General features: G+C 46.7%; 5 protein-coding genes across 7 annotated transcripts in view; 3 read left to right on the top strand and 2 right to left on the bottom strand.

The window, feature by feature from the left end:
- Positions 1–3202, top strand: part of cct7 (chaperonin containing TCP1, subunit 7 (eta)) — a 4117-nt gene extending 915 nt beyond the window's left edge. The window contains exons 4-11 of the mRNA XM_077588266.1: positions 1–39; positions 125–303; positions 399–570; positions 1360–1524; positions 1601–1789; positions 2245–2475; positions 2541–2747; positions 2840–3202. The exon at positions 1–39 is cut by the window's left edge and continues 68 nt beyond it. Of these exons, the coding sequence (XP_077444392.1) occupies positions 1–39; positions 125–303; positions 399–570; positions 1360–1524; positions 1601–1789; positions 2245–2475; positions 2541–2747; positions 2840–3067 (1410 nt within the window). The 3' untranslated portion in view covers positions 3068–3202. The remainder of the gene's footprint in view (positions 40–124; positions 304–398; positions 571–1359; positions 1525–1600; positions 1790–2244; positions 2476–2540; positions 2748–2839) is intronic.
- hspa12b (heat shock protein 12B) lies at positions 3146–8173 on the bottom strand. The gene is made up of 11 exons (XM_077588265.1): positions 8054–8173; positions 7803–7989; positions 7621–7725; positions 7434–7550; positions 6284–6461; positions 4992–5078; positions 4822–4926; positions 4484–4742; positions 4050–4153; positions 3762–3952; positions 3146–3691 (listed from the first exon to the last, which is right to left on the bottom strand). The coding sequence occupies exons 1-11, from the start codon at positions 8059–8061 to the stop codon at positions 3236–3238; spliced, it is 1797 nt and encodes a 598-aa protein (XP_077444391.1). The 5' UTR covers positions 8062–8173; the 3' UTR covers positions 3146–3235.
- Positions 8174–12156: 3983 nt separating this feature from the next.
- Positions 12157–16691, top strand: paip2b (poly(A) binding protein interacting protein 2B). 2 transcript variants are annotated; one of them, XM_077588270.1, is made up of 4 exons: positions 12157–12295; positions 14853–15019; positions 15088–15270; positions 15358–16691. In XM_077588270.1, the coding sequence occupies exons 2-4, from the start codon at positions 14864–14866 to the stop codon at positions 15412–15414; spliced, it is 396 nt and encodes a 131-aa protein (XP_077444396.1). In that variant the 5' UTR covers positions 12157–12295; positions 14853–14863; the 3' UTR covers positions 15415–16691. The 2 variants fall into 2 exon arrangements, with proteins under 2 accessions (XP_077444396.1, XP_077444395.1); XM_077588269.1 differs by lacking the exon at positions 12157–12295 and adding an exon at positions 12891–13076.
- An 11-nt stretch (positions 16692–16702) lies between these two features.
- Positions 16703–19925, bottom strand: nagk (N-acetylglucosamine kinase). Of its 2 annotated transcripts, XM_077588267.1 has the most exons (10): positions 19828–19925; positions 19554–19638; positions 19385–19483; positions 19169–19310; positions 18172–18282; positions 17851–17963; positions 17691–17778; positions 17205–17302; positions 17060–17138; positions 16703–17001 (listed from the first exon to the last, which is right to left on the bottom strand). In XM_077588267.1, the coding sequence occupies exons 1-10, from the start codon at positions 19854–19856 to the stop codon at positions 16799–16801; spliced, it is 1047 nt and encodes a 348-aa protein (XP_077444393.1). In that variant the 5' UTR covers positions 19857–19925; the 3' UTR covers positions 16703–16798. The 2 variants fall into 2 exon arrangements, with proteins under 2 accessions (XP_077444393.1, XP_077444394.1); XM_077588268.1 differs by lacking the exon at positions 17060–17138 and having other exon boundaries at positions 16906–17001.
- A 424-nt stretch (positions 19926–20349) lies between these two features.
- On the top strand, positions 20350–26141 carry dok1b (docking protein 1b). The gene is made up of 5 exons (XM_077589652.1): positions 20350–20923; positions 21624–21932; positions 22976–23063; positions 23131–23303; positions 24649–26141. Exons 1-5 carry the CDS (start codon positions 20867–20869, stop codon positions 25927–25929), a joined length of 1908 nt encoding a protein of 635 aa, XP_077445778.1. The 5' UTR covers positions 20350–20866; the 3' UTR covers positions 25930–26141.
- Positions 26142–26682: the final 541 nt, after the last annotated feature.

Genomic DNA, 26682 nt, shown 5'->3' on the forward strand with positions numbered 1-26682 from the left:
AAGACTCTGGTGGACATAGCCCGGTCTCAGGATGCTGAGGTGTTTACGATTGAAAGCTGCGTGAATTATTTCCACCTGAAAAGAAGCCAAAAATTAAAAAATCCCATATTGTACCTGATCTCAGGTCGGAGACGGCACCACGTCGGTCACGCTCCTGGCGGCGGAGTTCCTGAAGCAGCTGAAGCCATACGTGGAGGAAGGGCTCCACCCTCAGACCATCATCCGAGCGTTCCGCACGGCGACCGGTCTGGCTGTCGCTAAGATCAAGGAGATTGCCGTGCCTGTGAAAAAAGAGGACAAGAAGTGAGTGCTCTCCTGTCTTCTTAAAAGACATGAAAAGTTCTACTCTTCCACTAAACGGTCACGTTGGCGTCAACCGTTCTTTCCGATGTCTTCAGAGAACAAAGGCAGTTGTTAGAAAAGTGTGCCGCCACTGCGCTCAACTCCAAGCTGATTGCTGGTCAGAAAGAGTTCTTTTCCAAGATGGTGGTGGACGCCGTCATGTTACTGGACGAGCTGCTGTCTCTCAAGATGATCGGAATCAAGAAGATCCAGGGAGGAGGCCTGGAGGTGGGTTTCCTTGGTTCTCTTCCCAAAAACGGGGCTCCCTTTTTGTCTGGGCAATATGGACACTCTAAAATTGCCTGAGTGTGCATGGCTGTACATCTCCTTGTGCCCTGGGATAGGCTCCAGCACCCCCCGCGAGTGATGAAGTGGATGAAGTGGTTCAGAAAATGAATGAAAAAATATCTATGTATAAAACATCTGCATAAATTCCATTAGAATATGCACAAATCCGACTTCAATTTGACCTTATTTTACACATCTGTCCTTCTTATTCTCGTTCAAATGACTTTTCTGCTGAACGTGTCAATTAAGATAGTCAAGTTTCCATTTAGATGCAATATTTTTCCATGATTTTGCTTTGATTTATTTAATAAGGGATAGCACATATTAATGAACATATTTATATTCATGTTAATGAACATACATATGTAAGATTGTAGCCGAGGGCTAATTTCCATTTATAGTCCATTGTGTAGGTTGAAGATAAACGATCACACATACTAGACACGCAGATACACACACAACCACACACACAGTAGATTTAGACAGTTCTCACCCGATTTCACCGCTTGATAGAAGGGCTGTAAAACAAAAAAAACATGAGTGGACAGAGCTACTTCCACTGGCTGCCGCGTAAACGGCGCCATCATGGGGAGAAGGGTAAATAAATATTTTTTTTTTTTAAAAACAAGTTTGGATTTTATTTACTGCGCTCCATATGATTGCTGCTGCGCGGAGAAGATGAGAGAAGTGCGCAATTGCATCAGTTGATGAAATGGACTTGTCTTCCAGGATTCCCAGTTGATTTCCGGGGTGGCCTTCAAGAAGACCTTCTCCTACGCCGGCTTCGAGATGCAGCCCAAGCGTTACGGGAATCCAAAGATCGCCTTGCTCAACGTGGAGTTGGAGCTCAAAGCCGAGAAGGATAACGCCGAGGTTCGAGTCAAGTGCGTGGAGGTACGGCCATTCCCGACGCGGCGCTTCGCTCCTTTTTTTTGTTTTTGGTTCTCAAGCCTTCGCTTCCAATCTGCAGGACTATCAAGCCATCGTGGACGCGGAGTGGAACATCCTCTACGACAAGCTGGATAAGATCTACAAGTCAGGCGCCAAAGTGGTTCTGTCCAAACTGCCCATCGGCGACGTGGCCACTCAGTATTTTGCGGATCGAGATTTGTTCTGCGCCGGGAGGGTCCAGGAGGAAGACCTGAAGAGGACCATGATGGTAAGGCACTAAAACGTGTTTTCTCCCACTCTGCCAATTGGATGAGTTTGTCTCGTGTGCGGTCGATTGGTCAGCGGTCAAAAGACTGGCGACAAAACAAGGTAAAACAACACGGTCTACGCATTAATAAAAGCCAACAATGGCCATGAGCAGTTTCACTGAGCCGACATGTGAGTGTATGAGTTTGTATGTACATGCGTTGTCCCTTTAAGAAGCGACGTCAGTCAGGGTCTTAAAAAGTTCAACAAAAAACAATAAAAGTCCGGGAAATTCGGAGCTTTTCTTTAGCCTAATAATGACTAGGGCATTAAGTATGACTAAATAGTCATTCGCAGTTTGTATTTAGGGAATTTGAGCAACGATTTAATTGGTAATTATCACTTGCCTTCCGGGCGACCAATCGACCGTGTACCAGTTTATCTAACGCGAGGCCGTTGGTGTCGTGTGACCTCCAGGCCTGCGGGGGCTCCATCCAGACCTCCGTGGGGAATCTAACGGGCGACGTCCTGGGCCAGTGCGAGGTCTTCGAGGAGGTCCAGATTGGCCGGGAGAGGTTCAACTTGTTCACGGGGTGCCCCAAGGCCACCACGTGCACCATCATCCTACGAGGCGGGGCGGAGCAATTCACAGAGGAGGCGGAGCGCTCGCTCCACGACGCCATCATGATCGTGCGGAGGGCCATCAAGGTCGGTCGGGGAGAGGCAAACGGAGGCAAATCGGTCGCCGGAGGCTCACAATTTTTGTCTTTCAGAACGACTCGGTGGTCGCGGGGGGAGGATCCGTGGAGATGGAGCTGTCCAAGTACCTGCGGGATTATTCCAGAAGCATCCCGGGGAAGCAGCAGCTGTTGATCGGCGCCTACGCCAAAGCCCTGGAGATCATCCCCAGGCAGCTGTGCGACAACGCCGGATTCGACGCCACCAATATCCTCAACAAGCTGCGCGCTAAACACGCTCAGGTAAGGGGAGGTTAGCAGTTAGCGCCCTTTTGGGTGGATGACACCGCCCCCTGGTGGAGAAGAAATGACCCCCAAATTGACATTTTCGGCAGGGCGGCATGTGGTACGGCGTGGACATCAACAACGAGGACATCGCCGATAACTTCGCCGCCTGCGTGTGGGAACCGGCCATCGTCCGCATCAACGCGCTGACCGCCGCCTCCGAGGCGGCCTGTCTCATCCTGTCCGTCGACGAGACCATCAAGAACCCGCGGAGCTCGATGGACGGACCGCCGGGCGGCGCCCGGGGACGAGGCCGTGGAAGACCCCATGCCCACTGAGACCCCGTCACTTTAACTTGGTAGTTTTGCGGTCCAGATGCTAAGTCGTTCTGTAACAAAGCACTGAAAGCCTCGCCGTGGTGTGCAGCTATTTATTGGCCCGTTAGTTTTCAATAAATGCACAGCTGAAATTGACGAGTTGCTCGCCATCATTTCATTCGGATCTTCTCAGTTAGACAGGAAGTCAATGGAGGCCCCGACGGAGCGCTTGGACACGACGTCCAAGGCCGTCACTTTGATTTCCGTATCCCCGAACTGCATGCTGGCCCGGATCTCCCTCCTACCCGGCGCCCCCGCCGCGGCCGAAACGGTACGCTCCGGCAGTCGCAAGGTCACCGTCCCGCATTTTCGGACCCCCGCGTCGGAGATGTACGTGACGTCGTCCGTGGCGCTGCAGTAGATGTTGATGATGATCTTCCTCTGGCACGGGCGAGCCGGCGTGTAGCTCCGGCGCACCACCTCGCCGAGTGCCACCGATTGGTCCACGGAGACGAAGCGGTCCAGGATGTCGGTGCACCACTGCCGCTCGTCCTTGATCAGGAGCTTCTCCCGCGGGTGCCGCCCCTCCACGAAGCGGTTCAAGACCCCCACGCCGTACGTCAGCGGGCATCGGCGGACTCGGACCTGCAGATGACCCGTTTGAAAAATTGTTGCGTGTGTATATATGTACAATTACGGTAATCACAGGCCTCACCACAGTGGGGTCCAGTCCGAACAGCACTGCCCCCTTCAGGATGGTGAGCCCAACGTCGTGCGGGATGATGATGCGGCAGGTGCGTCCCACCGCTTTTTGGATGGCTTTTTGCAGGACGGGCGACTCGGCAAATCCTCCCACCAGAAAAAGGAAACGCACGCCGCATACTTCGCTTTTTGACATCAGCTCCTCTTTGACGTCGCACAAAAAGACAAAAAAACGTGTAAATTTGCTGCGTTTTTCTTGTGGCTGAAGCCAAACATTCCCCATTTTCCTCATTCTCCTCACCGATATGCCGCACAATATTCCCCACCGTGGGCTGGAAGAGCTCGTTCATGGCCTCCTGGGTAAGTCTCAACATGCCCTGCGACGACCACTTGACGATGTTCATGCTAGCAAACACGATAACAGTTAGCTTGATGGAACTGAAACACGAACATGGCACCTGGTAAACGTAGCGGTACCTCTACATACGAAATTATCCAGTTACCAAATCCCCCAAATGTAAATATATTTCTTGAATCAGTTCTTTTATTTTGAAATGTACACGCTACAGATGTGTCCTGCTTGACAATCTCCATATTTGTCTCCTCTGTAATTTTCTGGAACCAATTCATTTCTTAAGTAGAGGTACCACAACTTGACAGTCCTACTCGTCTTTTGAACGCAACAAAAACTCTACTCGTTTTAATTCGATCTTTGCACTCGAACTCGGAACTGACTTGCTTCTCCTCAACGCAGCTTCCACGCTTTGCCCCCTGTGTCTTTTGTAGTAGTCGATGAACGAGAAGGGCAAGGAGATGTTGAGGGCGTTGGCCCTGCCCGGCGCCGCCGTCCGCTTCCTGGCCTCGAACGCGATGGTGAGGTCCACCCAGGCGGCGGGCCGCTTGGCTTTGAAGCTCTGGATGAAGTCCTCGCCAAAGATCTGGCTCAGCATGGACTCAAAGGCCAGGTCCACGCCAACCGAACCATGCGGGCCACCTGAAATCCAGTTTGTTGACATGTCCAAAAATGTCCAATAAAATACGCAAGTGACCCATTCCGCCTAAGAAAATCCCACCTGAGGCCTTGTAGAGTTCTTTCAGCGTCCCCTGCGGCTGCTCGATTTGATGGACCGTCAGGTCCACCGTCCCCCCTCCGCAGTCTGCTACAATGTACTTGTCACCTATGTAAAAATGTAGTCATCAGTTTTTGAACTTTAGGAATCGGGGTGAAACATGTCAGCCTTACCGGTCTGCAGCTCGGACCAAAGTTCTCCAGTTCCGCTCTCCACGATGAAGGTCCTGCTGTGTCTGGATCTCCTCAACTGCTCCCTGGCTGCGCCACGGTGAAAGATAACACATTTTAAATATGTTTGCTTTCATACTTGGGGGACTAAAGTCAGAGGGCGACGTGGGTTTTTCCCAAAATAAACATCCACTCGGACTTTGATGAATTGCATGTTTTTTTTAAACTCCCCCCAGAAGACCCCTCAGTGAAGAAAAGCAAAAATAACTAAGCACATGTGACTCAACAGCTGTGTCTTTCATTCTGGGATAGGCTCCGGCACCCCCCCTGCAACCCCCGTGTGGATAAACAGGAGGGAAATGTATGCATGAATGAAAGTGTGCTAAATGCTAATTTTGAAATCATGATTTTTTGGGGGAATGCGAATGATTGTAATCATTTGTTTATCCTCACAAGGGTCGCAGGGGGTGCTGGAATCTTTCCTAGCCAACAATGGGGAAAGGGGGGTGGGGGGTATGCATGAATGAAAGTGTGCTAAATGCTAATTTTGAATTCATGATTTTTTTGGTTGGAATGCGGGTGATTGTAATCATTCATTTATCCTCACAAGGGTCGCAGGGGGTGCTGGAGCGGGGAAAGGGGAGTGGGATGTATGCATGAATAAAAGTGTGCTAAATGCTAATTTTGAATTCATGATTTTTTTTGATGGAATGCGGGTGATTGTAATCATTCATTTATCTTCACAAGGGTCGCAGGGGGTGCTGGAGTCTTTCCCAACCAACAACGGGGAAAAGGGGGGACACCCTGGATTGGTAGCCAGCCAATCGCAAGGCACACAGGGGATGAACAACCCTTATGGCCTACCAGGCATGTTTTAGGGAGGTGGCAAGAAACCGGAGTACCCGGAGAAAACCCACGCAAGCATGCAAACGCCATACAGGAAGGTCCGAACCGGGGATTGAACGCTCGAACTGTGAGGAAGACGCGATAACCACTGGCACACTGAGCCGCCCGATTGTAATTCATCAAATCAAATCAGTTCAAATCTAGAACTATTGCCCAGCACTAATTTTGATTCGTGCAAAAATGTCACAGACGAACTGAGAGATGGGAATGGGGGAAAAATGAGTCCAAATTACAAGCCAGGAGTGGGTGAGGTCATAGTTGGGCTACACCTTGTTCCAATTAAAATATCCTGTGTTTAGGGAACGGTCGCTCAGTGATTTGTTAGTCGGGTTGGGGAGAGGGGGAAATGCGGGTTAGACTCTCCTTGAGCCCGTTTTTCCACCAAGCACCTTGTCGGAAGCCGGAGTCAAAAGGTCGCAATCCGTTTGCATCCACGCCGTTCGCCATTGGCTGCAAGCTCAGCTCCATCACCTGGTGGAGGCGGAGCTTCCGACAGTAAATGGAGGCCGCCTCGGGTTCCAGAGCGATGAGGAGTTGATCGGGACAGTCGGCGGACGCCAGACCGGCCTGGGAAAGACCCGAAGAAGTGGTTAGGGAGCCGGTTGGAATTTCAGAATAGACGGTAGGTCAACCAGAGAGCATGCTGGGTAAAATCCATTCACGCACAAGGTAAAAAAAACTGGGCGACGTCAATTATATTTAGGTTGAAAGTTGGCTATATACTGTACATACTGTAGGCGTGTGTGTGTGGGTTAAATCTGGGTGGTGTCAGCTCATAACTTCCCGTGTTTGTATGCCGGTCAGACTCATTGTTCCCCGCTGATGACATCATGGCCAGCAGGAAGCCCGCGTGAACACACCCGAAAAAACGTTCCGAGCGTGCGTCCACGTGAGATTGTTTACAAAGTAGATGTACCGTATTTCTCGGACTATAAGTCGCACTGGTACATGGAAGGTTATTGATAATTACCATTGAAATCGTTGCTCAAATTCCCTAAATACAAACTGTGAATGACTATTTAGTCATACTTAATGCTTTAGTAATTATTAGGCTAGAGAAAAGCTCCAAATTTCCCGGACTTTTATTGTTTTTTGTTGGAGAACTTTTTAAGACCCTGACTGACGTAGATTCTTAAAGGGACAACGCATGTACATACAAACCCATACACTCATATCTCGGCTCAGTGAAACTGCTCATGGCCATTGTTGGCTTTTATTGATGCGTAGACCGTGTTGTTTTACCTTGTTTTGGCCGTCGGTCTTTTGGTCGCCCGTTGTCGCGGTCCGGGCGAACAAAAGACCGGCGACCAAAAGACATCGACCAAAAGACCGGCGACCAATCGACCGCACACGGTCGCACTAGGCAAATTAAGGCCAATTTTTGTTGGATAACTATAGCCTAAAAACAAGCTTTCAGTGGTCAGATTGTAAAAAAAAAAAACATAAGTTACACTTGAGTATGAGTCGCAGGGCCGGCCAAACTATGAAAAAAGTGCGACTTATAGTCCGGATAATGCTGTAGACGCAATATTTACTCACCAAGTAGGCGGCTTCTCTCATAAACTGTTTGGCGGGTTGTCGCCACACGGCGGGAACGGTGATCACCCATCGGATTTCGTCACCCTCCAGCATGGAGGAGGTCTGCTCCTTCACCTCCTAAAAAAATGAAGTTGACGTGGTTTTGGTTGCAAATGTTGCATGGTTTTGGTAGTCTTTGGTGGTCTACCTTCAGGGCCTGTTCCCTGAAGAACCGCAGGGCATGAGCAAAGACCTCAATAGCGGTCGCCTTACGACCGTTAACCGCCTCCAACTCCGTCTCCATGGTGAGATCCTATGTTCGGAAAAGAGGGTGCTGGAGTTTTTATTGGAGGAATCCCCCTTAAAAATTGTTGTTTAAAGAAGGCTTACGCAAGTACTATGGATTTTCATTTTAAATTTATCAAAGTAGAGCCAGTGCCGGGCCTCATCCGGATCAAGGTCGTGGTAAAAGTCCCGAGCGGCGAAACCGAAACTGTGAAAGCGCAAGTCGGGAGTCAGCAGCAGACAGGTGGGGCTCTTCTGATTGGCCACACCGGGGTCCCCGCCCTCCCAGCGCCTGGGTGCAAGAGAGGGATCAGGATATAGGAGATGGATCCATAAGTAGGAGGTTCCTCACGGACTTCATCATGTGGATGGCTTCAGAGTCTTCAGTGAAGCTAAAAGCGTAGCCGCTAGACGTCGTCCCGAAGTCAATCGCGACAACCACTGAGAATGGACAGGTCACCCGTGGTCTGACTTCCGCCCTCTAGAGGCGAAAACAGAAAAAAACATCAATTAACGCTCATTCCGATAAATGCATTATACGGACTATAAGGCGTACTTTTTTCTTTTATCTGAAAAATCAATGTTAACAGATGCATAATTAGCATGTTGTTCTGCATTTTACTATTTTCTTTGTTATTGGTTTCTGATCCAATAAAAAAAATTGCCCTTCCGAAAAAGTGTGTCTTTACCGGCGAGGTTGATGGCGTGAGAGGAGCGATGGCGCAGTCGTTTCTCGAAACAGCCACGGACAAATGATCACCTACAAAGAACGGAATGAAAACATTACTGTAAACACTCTTGACTGGGATTAAATAAGAAGAAATGAGTGGAATGTAAGCGATTAAAAAAAGTGGGAGGAGTTCAAGGAGAGGTTGACATGTGTTAACATCTTCAAATATAAACATAAAGATACCAAATTTCTGTAAAAATGCGTCTCACATGAAAATGGAGGAGTGCTGGGCTCCGGCTGCTCCATGGCAGCCATCTTTGAAAGAGCAGCTACCTGTCAGAACCAAAATATATGATTATGTCGAGTTATGGATAATAAAACACACCATTTCGGAGTATCGTATTTTCACGACTATAAGGCGCACTGCATTATAAGGCGCACCCTCAATGAATGACATTTTAATTTTTTTCCATATATAAAGCACACTGGATTATATTGGAGAAATTTTAAGACTTTTAAGTGCGCCTTATAGTCGTGAAAATACGGTAAGTATGAGTGTAAAATGAACCAAAAAATTACTTATCTCACAAAAAAAACTAACATATCACGTCATAACAATGCTGCCATTGAAATAACCTTTGATTAATGAATATGTCGGAGAAAATATGAAAGGTGGACATTTATTTTTCAAGATTTTTAAAGCCGAAATGTCCCGTAAATGTCCACTCGAGGTGATGCAACACTGCCATCTACAGGGAATTGCGAGTCATCGGTTTATCGAAATTCACAGACAAGCTGGACAATGTTTACCTGTGGAAAAAAAATGTAACGTGAACAGTTGGATTCCCGTTGACGGATTAACTTATGTTATTAAAATGTGACAAAACGCAAGATTTTACCGAGCCTTAACCAGAAAAAGCTCCCATTTTAAAAGCCAACTCACCCTTTAAGCGCCACGGCAACAAAACTTGTTACAAAGAAGATGCTTTTCTTCAAACTGCAAATTCTCGGACAGTTTCCCTCGAACAAAAGCCCCCCTTTTTTTCCAAACGCGGGTATTCAGTGCTCTCTTCTCGCCGCTCTGTGCTGAAGAACCAGAGAAAAGTAGTGAAGCCCACTCATGTAACAAAAAAAGGGAGTTACTATGACAGCACAGGGGAGGGGATTTACCTCCATTTTTTTAGGGGTGCTCCAATGTGTATGATGCCACACACACACCCGAGTAATTCAATTTTTGGAAATCTGGAACCCATTACCTGGCACGTATCGTCTTGCTGCCCCAAATCCCAAGAAAAGCCCCCCAAATGGACCCCAACATCATGTTGCTAATGTCGCTCGTTCTTCCCTGGCTTTGTGAGGGTATTTGACTCGTGCATTTGCTGCGTCTTAGACGCAAAAACAGAAAACAGATGCCAAACAGCCCAAGAACTCTCGAGGACGCCTTGGAGGTGGACACAGGAAGTCAAACATAGGAAGGGAGGGCATCAGGTGACAGGAAGGGAGCCATGTACAGAAATCTTCTCATGAATTCCACGTTATCTTTGGAAGTCCGGAGCAAACCGAGGCACACCCTTCGAAATACCCGGAAATTAACTTTTGACCTTTCTCATTTTCTACTACAAATGTCTAATACATGTTGTTGCACTAATATTACTGTTCAATGGTCACCTTTTTTCACTACATCATTGCTATAGCTTTTTGAGTACAGTGGAGCTAATTACATATACATACAAATGCAGTGGCGAGCCGTCAGGGCCTTCTCTGCTGGCCTAAGAAATATCTAAATCATATATTTACAACCTGTTCCAGCTGCTGCCCTCTGGCAGACGCTATAGGTCCCACAAAGCTCGGACAACTAGGCTTAAGGATAGCTTTTTCCCCACATCCATCAGACATCTAAACTCGCGCTAACATACACACATTCCCTTCTGCGGCATATGAATAGATGTTTGGTTGGTGATCTGCCGCCTCCTAGCTGACTTGAAGGAAGGTAAGTGGCAGACAGTGTGCGGTAATCGAGAGGTAAGCGACCTGTATGTAATCGCGAGGTAAGCGACCTGTATCCACAACAGCGGAATGACAAATTACAAGTCCGTAACTTACACTTATTTAGGTCTTTTGCCGACTAAACGTAGCTTATGGAGAAGCACCATCAATTTCGTCACACGCAGTTTCTGCGTGTGATGACAAGTAGGCTTTTTTTTTGTGTTGTGGTAATGACGACATGGCCTATGTCCGATTATTATTATTATTATTATTATTATTATTATTATATTATATTTTGTCCATCAATACTTATTAAATAATTCCAAATTGTCTGTTAGTTTCTTTTCACTGCTTTTCCCCCTGGTTGCACTGCTTCCAGATGTGTGTTTTCATATTGAAGCATTTAACCAATCACATTTCAGCCATTATTTGTTGCCACGGTCAGAAATCTGCCTCAAGGCCTTCACAATCAGTTCTGCGGGCTCTGCTGCATTAAACAAGCGCCGATAAGACTGTTGCTTTAACCAAACAGATTTCGAGTTGGCAACACCACTATGTATTGTCACGGGCGTAGGGATACGTCATCGCTTTCACCAACTATGATTGGCTAGTGATTAGCCAGAGCTACCAAACTGTATTTGGAGCGAAATGCACACGCAAATATATTGTTGTGTTGATTTAAAGCCATTTTCAAGGCGGACTATGCCAGAAATACGACAGGACAGGCTCGACTTTCAGCATTAGCTTCGATGGCGATAGAAAAGAAGGAAGAAAGAAAGGAGGATGGATATTGTGTACAGTTTAAAAAGGATTTTTGGTGAGTAAAATATGGCTATATAGTATTTCAATTGTGGGCCAAGTTCTGAAATCTGAAAAGCTCCAGTGTTTGTATTTATTCACTAAATGCTGCTAGGAAGTGGATTTGACCCCATTTTAGTGCAATTTTGCCGTTTCGCCATTGACGTCCATCGCTGTCTTTTCCCGGGAAAATCACCCCCCTGGCCCGGTCGTAATGTCTGAAAAGCTCCAGTATTTGTATTTAATCATTAAATGCTACTAGGAAGTGGATTGTACCCCATTTTTGTGCATTGATTTATCGATTATGTTTTATGTGACGCAGCTGTAGGTGCAGTAGAGGTTTTATAGCCATAAAATAGTTTTCGAGGGTTGGATTGATTCGTTGAAGGCACTACGAGAAAATGCATGGACCGCCACTGGTAAATAGTGTTATTAGCTTTTTCTAACGAGTAAAAGTTCATGTCAATACGTCAAGAAAAAAATATGTTAGGGTGGTAGTGTGACTCATAAAGCAATTTTACCATATTTATGTATGACAAGCGCCGTTTAGTGGAGTTTTTCGGTACTGCATTTTAAAGGAAATGAAATGCAGATGTCTTTTGAGTTGGGCAAATAAATGCAATTCCCAGGACAAAATAAAAACATGCCATACTTATTTAAGGTTGTCTACCTTCTTTTTTAATTATTTTTTTCAATTATTATTATATTAATAAACTTTACTTTGTTTGGAATACTTTTTTAATCACTGATGGATTAATATGCAACTTTCAATTCATTTATGCTTTGAATTTTTAAGTTCTAAATGAATGGCGATGATTAAAAATAAGCACAACAAGCGCAAGGGTATATTTTGTTTACTTGCGTGAACGGGGACACGAGGGTGGGACTTGCGCTCAAATTGACCAATCATATTGAGGCTTAAAGTCGATTGACGTTGATTTCGACCAATGGGACGGGGCTTTTCATTGCACAAACGCGACACGGTACAAGGCTCTTCAAACCCTGAACACTGCAGTGGCTTTCTCTTGTTATAACGCCAAGAAACTGTCAACGAAGCCACGTGTTTGCTTGAAAACCACAACACAAGCGTGCTATCCGCGGCCAACGACAGCCGTTTGCTATTTTGGATTCACCCCTCCGTTCGGTGAGTCCGTTTTGTCTACTTGTGAAAACTCAGTGACTTAGTCAGTTCCTTTCTGCGCCTGCACGAAAAACCTTACGAGGACAATTGTAAGCAGTCAACATGTGGCAGAGCTCTTGTCCCATTAATATCTCAAAATAGCATTTTATTTCGTCATCAAACTCCATTTCAAAAGTAAAATCGAATGCGATTCATGTCTTTTTAATGATGCAAGAGGTTTTACGAAGCCACGCAGGCATTTGTTTTTGCTGTGAGTAATGGCACGTTCATAACACCTCGGAATTTTGGCTTCTCAACCACGAGGACCCCTTGACATGAATAGCGGATATCATTTTTGGCGTTTTAAAAGGGGGGGGTGCATTCATTTCTGTAGATTTGGTTGGTTTTGGGGTACTCCTACTCATTTTCCTTGATTGAAAATGTTTCTGTCAAATATGTAGTAGTTTGGCAAAATACAGTCTTGTGTGCTCGTTTTCCTGTTTTTATGTGTAAAGTATGTCAAATGGATTATAAACAAATGATTTTGCATGATGAGTATATTATTGACGGAAGTGAACATGGACAGGATGCAAATCAAACACGTCAACCGCGCAGACGTGCGCGCGCACACGCACGCACATCACGTGACCCTCCCCGATCTTTCACGTAGCAAGGCGGCTAACGAGATTTAGCCGACTGGCGCACCATCGCAAATCCCGACGGACGCAATCCGCGACGCTCAGCGACAAATCCGACGTTTGTGTCACGTCCCGCTTGGAATCGGACTTGAAAAGCGCCATGCCAGGTAACCGGAAGGTCCCCAAAACGTCGAGGCCGCGTCGTTTCGCCTTTGTCCGCGCGTTGCAGGCAAGCCCGTAAACGCCGCCTTGTTGTTGTTGACTCTCTCCTACTGGCGATGCTGCCATGCTGTTAGCATCGCGCTAACGCCGAGCCGACCCGATCGCTCGCCTTTTGTTCGGCGCACACGGCGATCGCCTTTGCCCTTGGATCGTTTGGAGGTGCCTCGGTGTTGCGTTTAGGGACCCGCCGCGTGATAGCTAGCATTCAGGTTTTTTTTCCCCTTCTTCTTCTTCTGGAAAGGTGGCCCGTTCGTCAACGACGCACGAGTATTCGCAGATCGCCTATTAGTGTCTTAGTGGTGGTGGTGGGGGCTAAGAAAAGAAGACGGTGCAATCCCCAGAGGAACTTGGCAGGTAGGCCCAGGCGGGCACCTGCTTTAGCCGGTCAGCAGATGCTACAGTAGTCTGAAAGCCACGACGGCACCCGTTACATAACCTGTTATGAAGCCTTGGATGCTACTCGAGGCCAAGGCGTCTGTTTTTTTGCTGGGACTAGCCAACCGCGGCCTGTTGCGAAACACGTCAGATTAAAAAGAAAAGGGAAAAAAAACTCACTTGTTGCCATTGACGGCTATATACGTCCAATCCGTTTTATTTTGGGGCTTGGATCGTCCCTGTCAGTGCTCCTATTTCAAAATGGATTAGATGTTTATAGCTGTTAATGGCTCTGGATTTGGTGCCACCTTAAATGTATGAATGTTTAAGTAGTGACATTTTTTGGGGGATGGAATATAATTTTTGTGATATTTTTTTCTCCGGGAACGTTCTACTAAGCGGCCGAGAAGCAAAATAATCACCCCCCAAAATTTTTTTGACAGAGCCCCACGTCCTCTTTTGCGTGTGCGGTCGATTGGTCGCCGGTCTTTTGGTCGCCCCGACCGCAACAACGGGCGACCAAAAAGACTGGCGACCAAAAAGACTGGCGACCAAAAAGACTGGCGACCAAAAAGACTGGCGAACCAAAAAGACTGGCGAACCAAAAAGACTGGCGACCAAAAAGACTGGCGACCAAAAAGACTGGCGACCAAAAAGACTGGCGACCAAAAAGACTGGCGACCAAAAAGACTGGCGACCAAAAAGACTGGCGACCAAAAAGACTGGCGACCAAAAAGTCTGGCGACCAAAAAGTCTGGCGACCAAAAAGACTGGCGACCAAAAAGTCTGGCGACCAAAAAGTCTGGCGAACCAAAAAGTCTGGCGACCAAAAAGTCTGGCGACCAAAAAGTCTGGCGACCAAAAAGTCTGGCGACCAAAAAGACTGGCGACCAAAAAGACTGGCGACCAAAAAGACTGGCGACCAAAAAGACTGGCGACCAAAAAGACTGGCGACCAAAAAGACTGGCGACCAAAAAGACTGGCGACCAAAAAGACTGGCGACCAAAAAGACTGGCGACCAAAAAGACTGGCGACCAAAAAGACTGGCGACCAAAAAGACTGGCGACCAAAAAGACTGGCGACCAAAAAGACTGGCGACCAAAAAGACTGGCGACCAAAAAGACGCCGTCGGTCTTTTGGTCGCCCGTTGTCGCGGTCCGGGCGACCAAAAGACCCGCGACCAATCGACCGCACACGGGCTTTGGTGCTACCTTAAACGTACGAATGTTTAAGTAGTGACATTTTTTTGGGATGGGAATAGAATTTTTATGTCGCCATTCGTTCTACTAAGCGACCGAGAAGCAAAATCCCCCCCCCCCAAATCTCAAAAACGTCTTTTTTTGCAGAGCCGGCCGAGATGAGCGGTCCCGAGGTGGCCAAGACACCGGGAGGAGGCGCCCCAGGGAAGGAAGGCAAGGAACCGGTAGCCAACGGGCACGCGGGCGACAACAACGACGCCAACCCGTTTGCCGAATACATGTGGATGGAGAACGAGGAGGAGTACAACAGACAGGTTTGTTGTCATTCAGGATGCGCCACAAGCTACCATTATCCGCCCCCTTTTTTTTCCCCCCCCTGCAGGTGGAAGAGGAGCTCCTGGAGCAAGAATTCTTGGACCGCTGCTTCCAGGAAATGCTGGAAGAAGAAGACCAGCACTGGTTCATCCCGTCGCGTGATCTCAACAACCAGGGCGTGGATCAACTCCAGCAGCAGCTCAACGGCTTGTCTGTCAACGAACACCACAATAATCTGGAAGAAGTGGCGGTGAGAAGGACCACCATGACGAGACCAACGCCGCCATCTTCATTGTCATTATTATTAATATTATTCTTTTTTTTTTTTTTTTTGCAGAGGAAGAGCATTTTGAATCCCGAGGCGAAGGAGTTTGTCCCGGGGAAGAAATACTAGGAGTCCCCCTCACCCCCGTGGAACCTTCACACACACACAAACACACACAAAAACACACACACACACACAGTCCTCACATATTCTCAGAGACTCTGGCGGCCATGAGTGAGCACACTGATTCTCACACACACTTACACACACACACACACACTTGAAGAACCACTGTGTGGGGAGGACCAGTCGGGGGGTGGGGGGATGACTTTTTCCAATTTGTTTGTTATTTTTTTTCTTCCTCTTTCTTCCCTTTTTATTTCCTGTTTTGTTTCTTGTAAAAGGGGGTTGGGGTTGTAACATGTCCAGCCCTGAAGTGGGCGCTAGTGCGTTCGTTGCACTTGTGAATACTACACAGGCTTCAACAAAGCACGCGGACCCCCACCGATGTCTCCTGAGAATTGAGGCAGCTATCATAGAGTGATGGCACACTCAACTTGAAAAATAAGTGTTAAAAAAAAAGAGGATAATGTCGAATTGACGTGACGTTGTGTTATTAAAAATAAGGGGGGGTCAAAGGTCATGTGATGGTAGGTTTTCATGCCAGTCAGGTGACTTGTACTTGTACTTCCGGGGGACTCGGTGGGCGTCCCGCTGCTCCGTCGGGCCAAACGCGGGCCGATCCGTTCACGCCCGCGACGTCGCGGGCGTGCAAAACGACGGGAGGTCGAGCACGTCCGCGGTGGCGGGTTCGAAATCCCGCCGCGTGTCCAGAATCGCATCAGGTTTCGAAATAGCTTCTCTCCTACAGTTTGCGTTTTTAAATCCTCATTCAATTCGGAGGACGGCGACGTTTCGCGTGTTGGGGTTGTTCGTCACGCCGCCTTGGGTTTAAAAAGCTTGGGGGGGCGTGGCCTAGGGTTGGGTTCGTTAAAAAGCTCCGGGGGGGCGTGGCCTAGGGTTGGGTTCGTTTTATATGAGGAAGTTATTCTCTCAAGCCGTTTACATTGCAAATCATAGGAAAAGGTCGAATAGGAAAACTCATGTTCTCAAGCTCAGATTTTTTTTGGTCGTTGTCCTCTGCATAAATGTGACTTAAGCGGTAGAAACATTTCACTTTGATAGTATCAGTCCCGGCTCCCGATTTTTAAAGAAGAACTTCCTCATGCGGCGGAGCTGATTGGAACGATCGCCAGGTGGATCGCGAGACACCAAATCATAACGTGCCGTTTTTTTTTTTTTTTTTTTTTTGTTTGGAGTTAGTTGACAGGAGCCGTTAAAAAGAGGTCCAAAGACACACAGAGTATGGATTTCAATTAAAATAACAAATAAAGATGCTAAAAGACTTTTGGCCATGGTGTTTTCTTTCCATAGAGTTTAATCAGTACACATTTTTTTGGAATTGCCCGACAAATTAAATGATTGGACATGTCCATTTTTTCCCGTAGGACTCTCACGACTCGCCGTTCCACGAGTGGCGATAGAAGACGTCGACATTGTCCGCGTAGTCCATTTTTATGTGGGTGTCTAAACTCCGAGCGCCGAGACTGGCGCCCCCTAGCGCCGAGGACTGCTTTAAGCACAGCAGGCTGTAGCCGGAGAACCGTCCCTTGAGGTCATCCCACTTCGCCGCCTCATCCAGGACCTCCGTGAAGCCTGAAGAAACGCGTGGAAAATTACTCACGATGGCGTGAAAAAAGACAAATGGACGGACCTGGTTTTAGAAGCTCCCAGCTCTTCCACACGGAACCCACGCACAGGATGGGCAGGCCGAGCTCGCCGCTCAGAAGAGGCTAAAAATGGTCAAATGCGAGTCCTTGATGAAGGATATTGTTATGTGTCATGGGTGTGTACGTTACCTCTTGCGCCCCGGGCAGGACGGCTTGCACGTGTTTGGCGAGGACTCGTCCAGCTTGAGTGAACAGGTAACGACAGAGTGCATCGCCGGCCTCTGCGCCTGGATTTGAAATTCGCCGTGACCGGACGTTTGGTTGAACGGACGTTTGGTCGAACGGACGTTTGGTCGAACGGCCGCTTGGTCGAACGGACGTTTGGTCGCCGGGTTGTTACTGTTAAAACCAGCTCTAAAATTTTTATGAGAGAGAGTGAGTTTAATATCTAAATATCTAATATCAAACTATCAACAGTAAACTCTGTCATAATTTGACAGCGAGCGAACCCGGCGACCAAACGTCCGCTCGACCAAACGTCCGCTCGACCAAACGTCCGCTCGACCAAACGTCCGCTCGACCAAACGTCCGCTCGACCAAACGTCCAAGTACTGGAATCTGCGCGTCAAAATTGCGCTACATTTCTTAGCGAATATTTTCCCCCAATTCTTTTACCTTCGGCCAGCTTTTTACAGAACCCGGCAAAGTGGGACTTCTGGAAGTTTCTGTAGAGGTGCGGCAGCATCCCCATGAGATCCGACACCTACAGGTAATCATTTTCCGTTTTTTTTAGGGGCAAAAAAACAGATGCTGGGATGGTTTATTGAAATCTCACCGCAAAATACTCCTCCATGGCTTTTTTCACGTGTTGAACATCATGAGGAGGCGTGGCCAGCTTGTCTCGGGCATCGAATACCGTCTTAACGGCCAGGTGAGAGATCCAGAAAGCTGGGAATAATAGCCAATCACTGGGTAGATAGCAGATGCTTGAGAGATATGATTTTATATATATATATATATATATATTTTTTTTTTAAAAGGTCTCGACAGATTTATTTAATGAGGGAAAATCTTGCTGCGGAGGAGGAGCTACATGATACCGATATCTGCATATTTAACAGTATTTTCCCATTTACATTCGGGGTGACCTTCTCACCTGATCCTTCGTCCCCCATCATGTGACCCCACCCCCCGCAGCCAATCTGGGAGCCATCAGGATGAACCAATTTGCAGTTGGAGCCAGTCCCCGATATTAAGACCACGCCTCCTGTTGAGAAAGAAGGTAATGGCGGGCCGGCAGGGCCTTCTCTGCTGGCCTAAGAAATATCTGAATCATATATTATATTTTGTCCATCAATACTTATGAAATAATTCCAAATTGTTTGTTAGCTTCCTTTCATTGCTTTCCCCCCTGTTTGCACTGCTTCCAGATGTGTGTTTTCATATTCAATTATTTAACCAATCACATTTCAGCCATTATTTGTTGCCAGGGTCAGAAATCTGCCTCAAGGCCTTCACAATCAGTTCTGCAGGCTCTGCTGCATTAAACAAGCGTCGATAAGACTGTTGCTTTAACCAATCAGATTTCGAGTTGGCAACACCACAATGTATGTATTGTCGCGGACGTCATCGCTTTCACCAACTATGAGGCTAGTCATTAGCCAGAGCTACCAAACTGTATCTGGAGCTAGCTGCACAAGCAAATATATTGTTGTGTTGATTTAAAGCCATTTTCAAGACGGACAATGCCAGAAATGGATATTGTGTGCAGTTAAAAAGGATTTTTGGTGAGTAAAATATGGCTATATTCCTAATTAATATTTCAATTGTGGGCCAAGTTCTGATATCTGAAAAGCTCCAGTGTTTGTATTTAATCACTAAATGCTGCTAGGAAGTGGATTTTACCCCATTTTTGTGCATTGATTTATTGATTATTTTTTATGTGTCGCAGCTGTAGCTGCAGTAGAGGTTTTATAGCCATAAAATAGTTTTTGAGGGTTGGATTGATTCGTTGAAGGCGCTACGAGAAAATGCATGGACCGCCACTGAAAGAAGGTAACCTTTGCACTCCAGGCAATCAATCCGGCAAGAATATAAAAGCTCAACTAAAAAGGCGAGACGGTTTGAGAAAGAGACTTTGAATGTTTACTCACCGCGATCGCTCGCCGTCGCCATGGCGCCGATAGCATCCGTGGTGATAAAATAATGTTGACTAAGGTTGGGAAAATGCTCTTTCATGCGAGCGATCAGTTTGTTAATAGCGTCTTTCTGCTCTCCCCCACTTAAAGACATCCCCTGCGCACACAAACATATTAGTTATGACATCGAATTGTATTTATTTATCATGTTTTTTAAAAATGTTGACATACCAGTGAGCGTAGTGGAGTGTCTGGATTCAGTCCTGCTCTTATTTTGGCTTTTTGGACCATTTCATTGATGGTTTGGATGCATTTGTCAACTCCCACCAACTTTACAAGCACATAAAAATATTGAATAAAACAATAACATTGCATATTTAATAGGATTATTCAAGATTACCCAGTGGTTGGTGGATGGGCCGTCCGTTATTGCAAGGATTCTTCCATCTTCTGACACTAACACAGCTTGGGATTGGGTCCCCCCACTAAACAAAAGACCCCCAAAAGACGTTTACTTTACATTTGAAATCCACCGTCCAAAAATGTGACAAAATAGCAAAAAAGTAGAGGATAAATAACGGTCTTGAGGACAGAATCGGTACTACACGTCAATAATTAACATTTTTTAAAACACTAATATAGGATTTGGACGTGTTCTCGTCCTAAATTCTTACCCTTCTACACCGCCGAACACGGATGCCATTCTTCACTTCCTGTTTCGCTCTTCACAGTTGCTGAGCTTGACATTTTAGACTGTAATGCTCACTCATGACCACTAGGTGTCAGGTTTGGCGCAGGAAATTAAATCAACGCAGCGCGTGACGCCTTGAAAAACATTGCTTTCCCATACAGAGTACATGAAATAATATATTGTTTTTACAATGAATATATAAGCGCTTTTTCATTTTTTTATTTTGAAAATGTTTTGGGCCACAGAGTAAAAATGAGACATCTGCATTCCATTAAAAAGTGATTTTAGCTGGATGGCCAAATTTAGTTTAAATTGGGCATTTAGTGTTTTTTTTCCCGAGTTTTTTGGTCGGTTTATTGTGTGAAATTTTCAAAATAAGACGTCTTAAGTGCAAGAACTCAGAGAGAAATAGACATTACGCAAGAGTACGTGGGAGTAGAGGAAGAGGAGCACGTGTCAAGTGGGCGTACAGCAGCTAAAATTGAGTATTTGCCTTTCAAAATAAAACTAGCACTGTGGAATGCGTGAGGGCAAAGTTCCCCAGGCTGGATTTAATCGTAGCACACTCTATGGTGCTTTAAAGAGGAATTAAATCAAATCAGGAATAGTGATTTTAAGTTCTTCTAAAGGGGAATAGTTTTAAGGAGCAGTTGTGTTTTATTTTGAAAGGATAAAAGACGTTTTTTATCTTTCGTGCTAGTTTTTTCCACATGCCGATCTCTGGGCAGCCGTCAGATGCGTCAAGTAGAGGACAAATTTACCGTCAACTTTTTGGACCTTTTTGATTCTTGACGGGACCACCTAGCGGTTGTTTGGGTTTTTCCATTTCTGGGGGCCATGCCCCCTCGCCTTTATCGCGTTTTTTAGGGCCAGGCAGCGGAAGTGAGAGAAGTAGGGAAGTTGTGGGGGATGTAGGGTTGGGGTGGGGGGAAGAAAAAGAACAACAAACTCAAGAACTTTTTTATTTTTTATTTTTTTTAATCCTGCTGGCTAATTTGGGGTACTCCCTAGAGGTCAGGGTCATGGACACCCACATTAAGGAGGGACGACTTTATGTACAGCATCAAAAGTTTGGCAAGGTAATCATTTTCTGTTCCTAATATGTCAAATATGATGAATAAACATAGTGAGCTGTCAAATAATACAATTGGAAATAGAGCTCTTCAATTTGACCATAACGTATAGCAACGTCCAATCACGTGGTGCTTAAAAACGAATTGAAAACACTTCAATGACAGCCCAGTCTTTTATCGGAAAAATGAAATGCATCATTTTACCCCGCTTTGCGTTGAGCTAAATTGGGTAGCGTGCCGCTAACGGCGAACACGGAAGACGTGTTTTTATTTGCAACCTTCCACCTTTGTACTTGATCATTTTTCACACCTTCTGCACTTTATCAGGAAATGATGGCCCCGAGACAGGAAACCGTGACCTGTTTTTCGACGGGTCGGGTTCGGAACCCCACGCGGACCGCTGATTTTTTGCAAGAGGGTCTTTGTCTCTGTTCCGCGCTCTTTTCTGGTCATATGACCGTGACTGACAGAATGATTCACAATTGTTGTTCACAGAAGCAAAAAAAAATGTGACATGCGAAGTTCTATTTGGTGGGGAATGTTGCTATAGCACCCCGACGGCACGCAATTACGATCCTTTGCTAAAAACTTTCTGTTTTGGTCTTTTCCTGCCACTCGTTTCCTGTTTTCCACGTGCCAGATGAACGTGTATCCTGGCGCTAAACCGAGCTAATTAGACTTGTTGCCATGTTTTTTTTGCCTTTAGAAATGGAAAAAAAACTGGTTGGTTCTCTACCCGGCCAGCCAAAATGGCATCGCCCGCCTGGAGTTTTTCGATTCGGTCGGCGTAGGCAACAGCTCGGGTGGGAATTCCAACGAGAAGACCCGAAAGCTAGACAAGAAAATCATCCGCTTGTCGGAGTGCATTTCCATCCTGCCGGCGTTGACGGAGAATTGTCCAAAAGACAACATGGCAGCGTTCTGCGTGGAGACCAATGACAAGACGCACGTGTTTGCTGCTGAGAAGAACGTCGCCAAGGATTGGATGGAAACCATGTGTGATATTGCCTTTCAGGTATGTTTCTTTATCTTTGACCTTGCCAAGTACAATCATACCTCTACTTACGAAAGCCTCTAGGTACGAATTTTTCAGGTTGCAGTTAATAAAACTTTACATATAAAGTACTGCTCTACTTACAAAAGTTTCAAGTTATGTAAAAAGTTCTGGCACCAATTAATAAAACTTTACGTATAAAGTACTGCTCTACTTACAAAAGTTTCAAGTTACGAAAAAAAGTTCTGGAACCAATTACTAAAACTTTACATATGAAGTACTGCTCTACTTACAAAAGTTTCAAGCTACGAAAAAAGTTCTGGAACCAATTAAATAAAACTTTACATATGAAGTACTGCTCTACTTACAAAAGTTTCAAGTTACGAAAAAAGTTCTGGCACCAATTAATAAAACTTTACGTATAAAGTACTGCTCTACTTACTAAACTTTCAAGTTATGAAAAAAGTTCTGGCACCAATTAATAAAACTTTACATATAAAGTACTGCTCTACATACAAAAGTATCAAGTTACGAAAAAAGTTCTGAAACCAATTGATAAAACTTCACATATAAAGTACTGCTCTACTTACAAAAGTTTCAAGTTACGCAAAAAGTTCTGGAACCAATTAATAAAACTTTACATATACAGTACTGCTCTACTTACAAAAGTTTCAAGTTACGAAAAAAGTTCTGGCACAAATTAATAAAACTTTACATATAAAGTACTGCTCTACTTACAAAACTTTCATGCTATGAACAAAATTCTGGAACCAATTGATAAAACTTTACATATAAAGTACTGCTCTACTTACAAAACTTTCAAGCTACGCAAAAAATTCTGGAACCAATTAATAAAACTTTACATAAAAAGTACTGCTCTACTTACAAAACTTTCAAGATATGAAAAAAGTTCTGGCACTAATTCATAAAACTTTACATACACAGTACTGCTCTACTTACAAAATTTCAAGTTACGAAAAAAGTTCTGGAACCAATTAATTTCGTAAGTAGAGGTACGACTGTAGGTATTATACAAATTAAACGGTTTTGGTCGCTCGCTACAGGGTGGACTCGGCGCCAATGGGGAGTCCGAGGGAGGATCCCAAGACCTGATGATGTCTGAGAACCTCATCTACTACTCCAGACAGCAGAGTGAGTATACAAGAGAAGCTAGCTCTGTGGATGCCGAGTTTGAAACCGTGTGTGTGTGTGTTCTTAGCAAACGAGTTCTGGGTTAGCGTTCAGAGAACCGAAGCTTCGGAGCGTTGCGGTCTGGCGGGCAACTACTGGCTGAAAGCTGAAAGCAACGTCCTGATCTTGAAAGAACCCAAAACCAAGCGTAACGTCCTCGTCTGGCCTTACAAGTTGTTGAGGAGATACGGGCGAGACCGGGTGAGTGTGAAAAGATGACTGAGGGGACAGGATGGAAAGACCGCAAGGTGTCAGGAAGAAAAAAAAACAATTTTGCGGGGGCTAGTCGTAATGTGGTAACGCGAATGATGTAATGGTGAGAAGACGGAAGCAAACAGTCTTGCAGTCCTCTGCAAAAAAGAAAAAAATCTGCTTGAAGTTGACATTTCACATCAACCGGAAACTTGAAATAACAAGTGATTTGTTAAATAAAAAATGGCCCCACAAAAAAATGCAAGGTGCAACTTATGGTAAACGGTCGATTGGTCGCCCGGAAGGTTATTGATAATTACCATTTAAATCGTTGCTCAAATTCCCTAAATACAAACTGCGAATGACTATTTAGTCATACTTAATGCCCTAGTCATTATTAGGCTAAAGAAAAGCTCCAAATTTCCCGGACTTTTATTGTTTTTTGTTGGAGAACTTGTTAAGACCCTGACTGACGTCGCTTCTTAAAGAGACAGCGCATGTACATACAAACTCTTATACACTCATATGTGGGCTCAGTGAAACTGCTCATGGCCATTGTTGGCTTTTATTCATGCATGGACCGTGTTGTTTTACCTTGTTTTGGCCGTCTGTCTTTTTGTCACCCGTTGTTGCGGTCTGGGCGACCAAAAGACCGGCGTCCAAAAGACCGTCGACCAAAAGACCGTCGACCAAAAGGCCGGCGACCAAAAGACCGGCGACCAAAAGGCCGGCGACCAAAAGACCGCGATCAAAAGACAGGCGACCAAAACACCGCGACCAAAAGACCGGCGACCAAAACACCGCGACCAAAACACCGCCGACCAAAACACCGCGACCAAAACACCGGCGACCAAAAGACCGTCGACCAAAACACCGCGACCAAAACACCGCGACCAAAACACCGCGACCAAAACACCGCGACCAAAAGACCGCGACCAAAAGACCGCCGACCAAAAGACCGGCGACCAAAAGACCGGCGACCAAAAGACCGGCGACCAAAAGGCCGGCGACCAAAAGGCCGGCGACCAAAAGGCCGGCGACCAAAAGACCGGCGACCAAAAGACCGGCGACCAAAAGACCGGCGACCAAAAGACCGGCGACCAAAAGGCCGGCGACCAAAAGGCCGGCGACCAAAAGACCGGCGACCAAAAGACCGGCGACCAAAAGACCGGCGACCAAAAGACCGCGACCAAAAGACCGTGACCAAAAGACCGCGACCAAAAGACTGGCGACCAATCGACCGCACACGGCAACTTATAGTCCGCAAAATATGGTCGTTAAACAATTTGCTTAAGAGGACCCCCCAAAAAAATGATATTTACTTATAGTTGACATGATTTTTATTCTTGTCCAGGTGATGTTTTCCTTCGAGTCTGGCCGCCGCTGTGACTCCGGTCCCGGCGCCTTCACCTTTGACACCAAGCAAGGCAACGAGATCTTCACCCTGGTGGACCAGGCCATCAAGTCTCAGAAAGCCCTGGCCGAGGAGCGACCCGTTAGCTGCCCCATCTACTTCGACCCGGAGTGTCCGCCCTCGCTACAGCACGTCCGCGGCCAAGGTGCGGCGGCGGCGGCGGCGACGGGCAGCGGCGACAGCAGCAGCTGCAGCAGCTGGGAGGCCGACGGCGACTCCGCCGGGAGCAAACCGGGCTCCGCCGACGGCGTCCTCGGCAAGCGGGAAGGCGGAGACTTAGGAGGCGGGGCCAAGGGGCACGCCGGCCGCGGCGCCGAGAAGCACAAAGGGAGAAGTTTACCGGAACTGCCGGGAATTCTGGGTCACGCCGGCGGAGGAAAAACGCCTCCGCGCTCCCCGAAAGGTCAGGGGAACGACAAGCGCACATCCTCGGCCGACCAGCAGGCGGCGCTTTACTCCGAGCCGGCCGATTCCGTCCGTCTCCCCTCGCATTTAGCCGACGGGCTCTACTCGGACCCCGTGGACAGCATCGCGTCCTCGTCGCCGGCGCTTCGCCTGCGACCGCCGGCGGACGAGTCCCTGGGGGGTCCTCACAGGAAATCCCAAGACCTGTACTCGCACGTTTACGACCACATCAGTCTGAAGCTGAGCCAGAAGACCGCCGGACTGAGTCTGAACGGCGCCGGAAGCGGCGCGAGAAACGTCGGCAGGGCCGCCAACGCCAACAAGCCGACCCTCGGCGGTCCACTCAAGGGAGCTCCGCCCTCTTCTCAAGAGCACATTTACGACGAACCGGAAGGACGCGCCACGGGGGTTTTCAGCGCGGCTATTTACGACGAAGCGCGTTTGGAACCACACGGCTCGAAGAGGCTAGAGGACGCCGCTGCCCCTTCAGGATCGGAGGGAAACTACAGCACCAGCTTCCAGGGGAAGTTGACAGAGTTCCAAAAACAGTTTCCGGCTCCAAGGTGGCCCAAACCGGTCACCGCTCCCAAACCCAGTGGCCTCCATTTTGCTCGGAAAGACCCCATCCCTTCGCCTTCGTCGACGCATTACGACCCGCTGGACAACGCCAACAACAACAACAACAACAACATTCGCGGACAGGACGCCGAACTGTACAGCAAAGTCTGTAAACCTTCCAAATTGCAGTCGCATCCGTCCAAGCCCAAACCAATCAGCTCGCCCGATATCATTTATGACAACTTGGGGAGTATTTGACCGCCAACCTTTGCCCCCCCACCCAAAAAAACCCCAGTTTCCTGCGAGAAATAAAAACGGAAATGCAGGCGGAAGTTGTTGACTCTTTTCTGATGGTATCTTCATATCTTTGGATTTCCGGTAATATCCTGTTTATCTGTCAAAAGCAGCTGCGCTGTCTGTAAACTGTAAATATGGCAACAATAAAAAAGATTGAATTCTATGTCAATGATTCCCTTTGAACAGACTTTTGCTTGCGAGGCGAATGAGTCTGAGTCTGACCTCATCGTCAACTTCCCGTTCCCCGCCACGCTCTGTTTTTCCGCTTTCTAACCACTTCACAACAAGTACGTTTTTTCTCCTTTTCTTCACTCTCTTTTGCACTTTCTTGGCCTTGACTGGGAGTCGCGTAAAAAATGGGGAATGGACGTGAGCTGGGAACATGAGGGCGGGTCTACCAGAAAGCAAAAACAACGAAAAAAAAATAGGCTAGACCCGGACACGATAAAAACTGGCAAGAAATCGCGCTATGTGTCACTTGGCCTGAAACAGGGACAAAGTGTTCCATTCGTGGTTCTAGTCTTGGATATACTTCCTTACTCTGCTTTTTATTTCTTCAACTGCTTGTGTGCATGCTTTGAGAACAATGGGACTTCAACCATATAGTTATACTATATACACCATACAGTGGCGGTCCGTGCATTTTCTCGTAGCGCCTTCAATGGGTAAAATCCACTTCCTAGCAGCATTTAATTATTAAATACAAATACTGGA

This window comes from Stigmatopora argus, chromosome 20, assembly GCF_051989625.1.
Source record: "Stigmatopora argus isolate UIUO_Sarg chromosome 20, RoL_Sarg_1.0, whole genome shotgun sequence".
Taxonomy (NCBI): domain Eukaryota; kingdom Metazoa; phylum Chordata; class Actinopteri; order Syngnathiformes; family Syngnathidae; genus Stigmatopora; species Stigmatopora argus.

Coding starts and splice junctions, on each gene's coding strand:
- hspa12b (XM_077588265.1), bottom strand. Junction 4,154..4,483: donor GCTGCGTTGAGGAGAAGCAA/GTCAGTTCCGAG, acceptor CGTGTTTGCTAG/CATGAACATCGTCAAGTGGT. Junction 3,692..3,761: donor TCGGACTGGACCCCACTGTG/GTGAGGCCTGTG, acceptor GGTCATCTGCAG/GTCCGAGTCCGCCGATGCCC.
- nagk (XM_077588267.1), bottom strand. CDS start 19,856: ATGGCATCCGTGTTCGGCGGTGTAGAAGG. Junction 19,311..19,384: donor ACACTCCACTACGCTCACTG/GTATGTCAACAT, acceptor TTGTGTGCGCAG/GGGATGTCTTTAAGTGGGGG. Junction 17,303..17,690: donor CTGTAAAAAGCTGGCCGAAG/GTAAAAGAATTG, acceptor TTTCAAATCCAG/GCGCAGAGGCCGGCGATGCA.
- dok1b (XM_077589652.1), top strand. CDS start 20,867: ATGGACACCCACATTAAGGAGGGACGACTTTATGTACAGCATCAAAAG. Junction 20,924..21,623: donor AGCATCAAAAGTTTGGCAAG/GTAATCATTTTC, acceptor TTTTGCCTTTAG/AAATGGAAAAAAAACTGGTT. Junction 23,304..24,648: donor GGAGATACGGGCGAGACCGG/GTGAGTGTGAAA, acceptor ATTCTTGTCCAG/GTGATGTTTTCCTTCGAGTC.
- paip2b (XM_077588269.1), top strand. Junction 15,020..15,087: donor AGGAGGAGTACAACAGACAG/GTTTGTTGTCAT, acceptor CCCCCCCTGCAG/GTGGAAGAGGAGCTCCTGGA. Junction 15,271..15,357: donor ATAATCTGGAAGAAGTGGCG/GTGAGAAGGACC, acceptor TTTTTTTTGCAG/AGGAAGAGCATTTTGAATCC.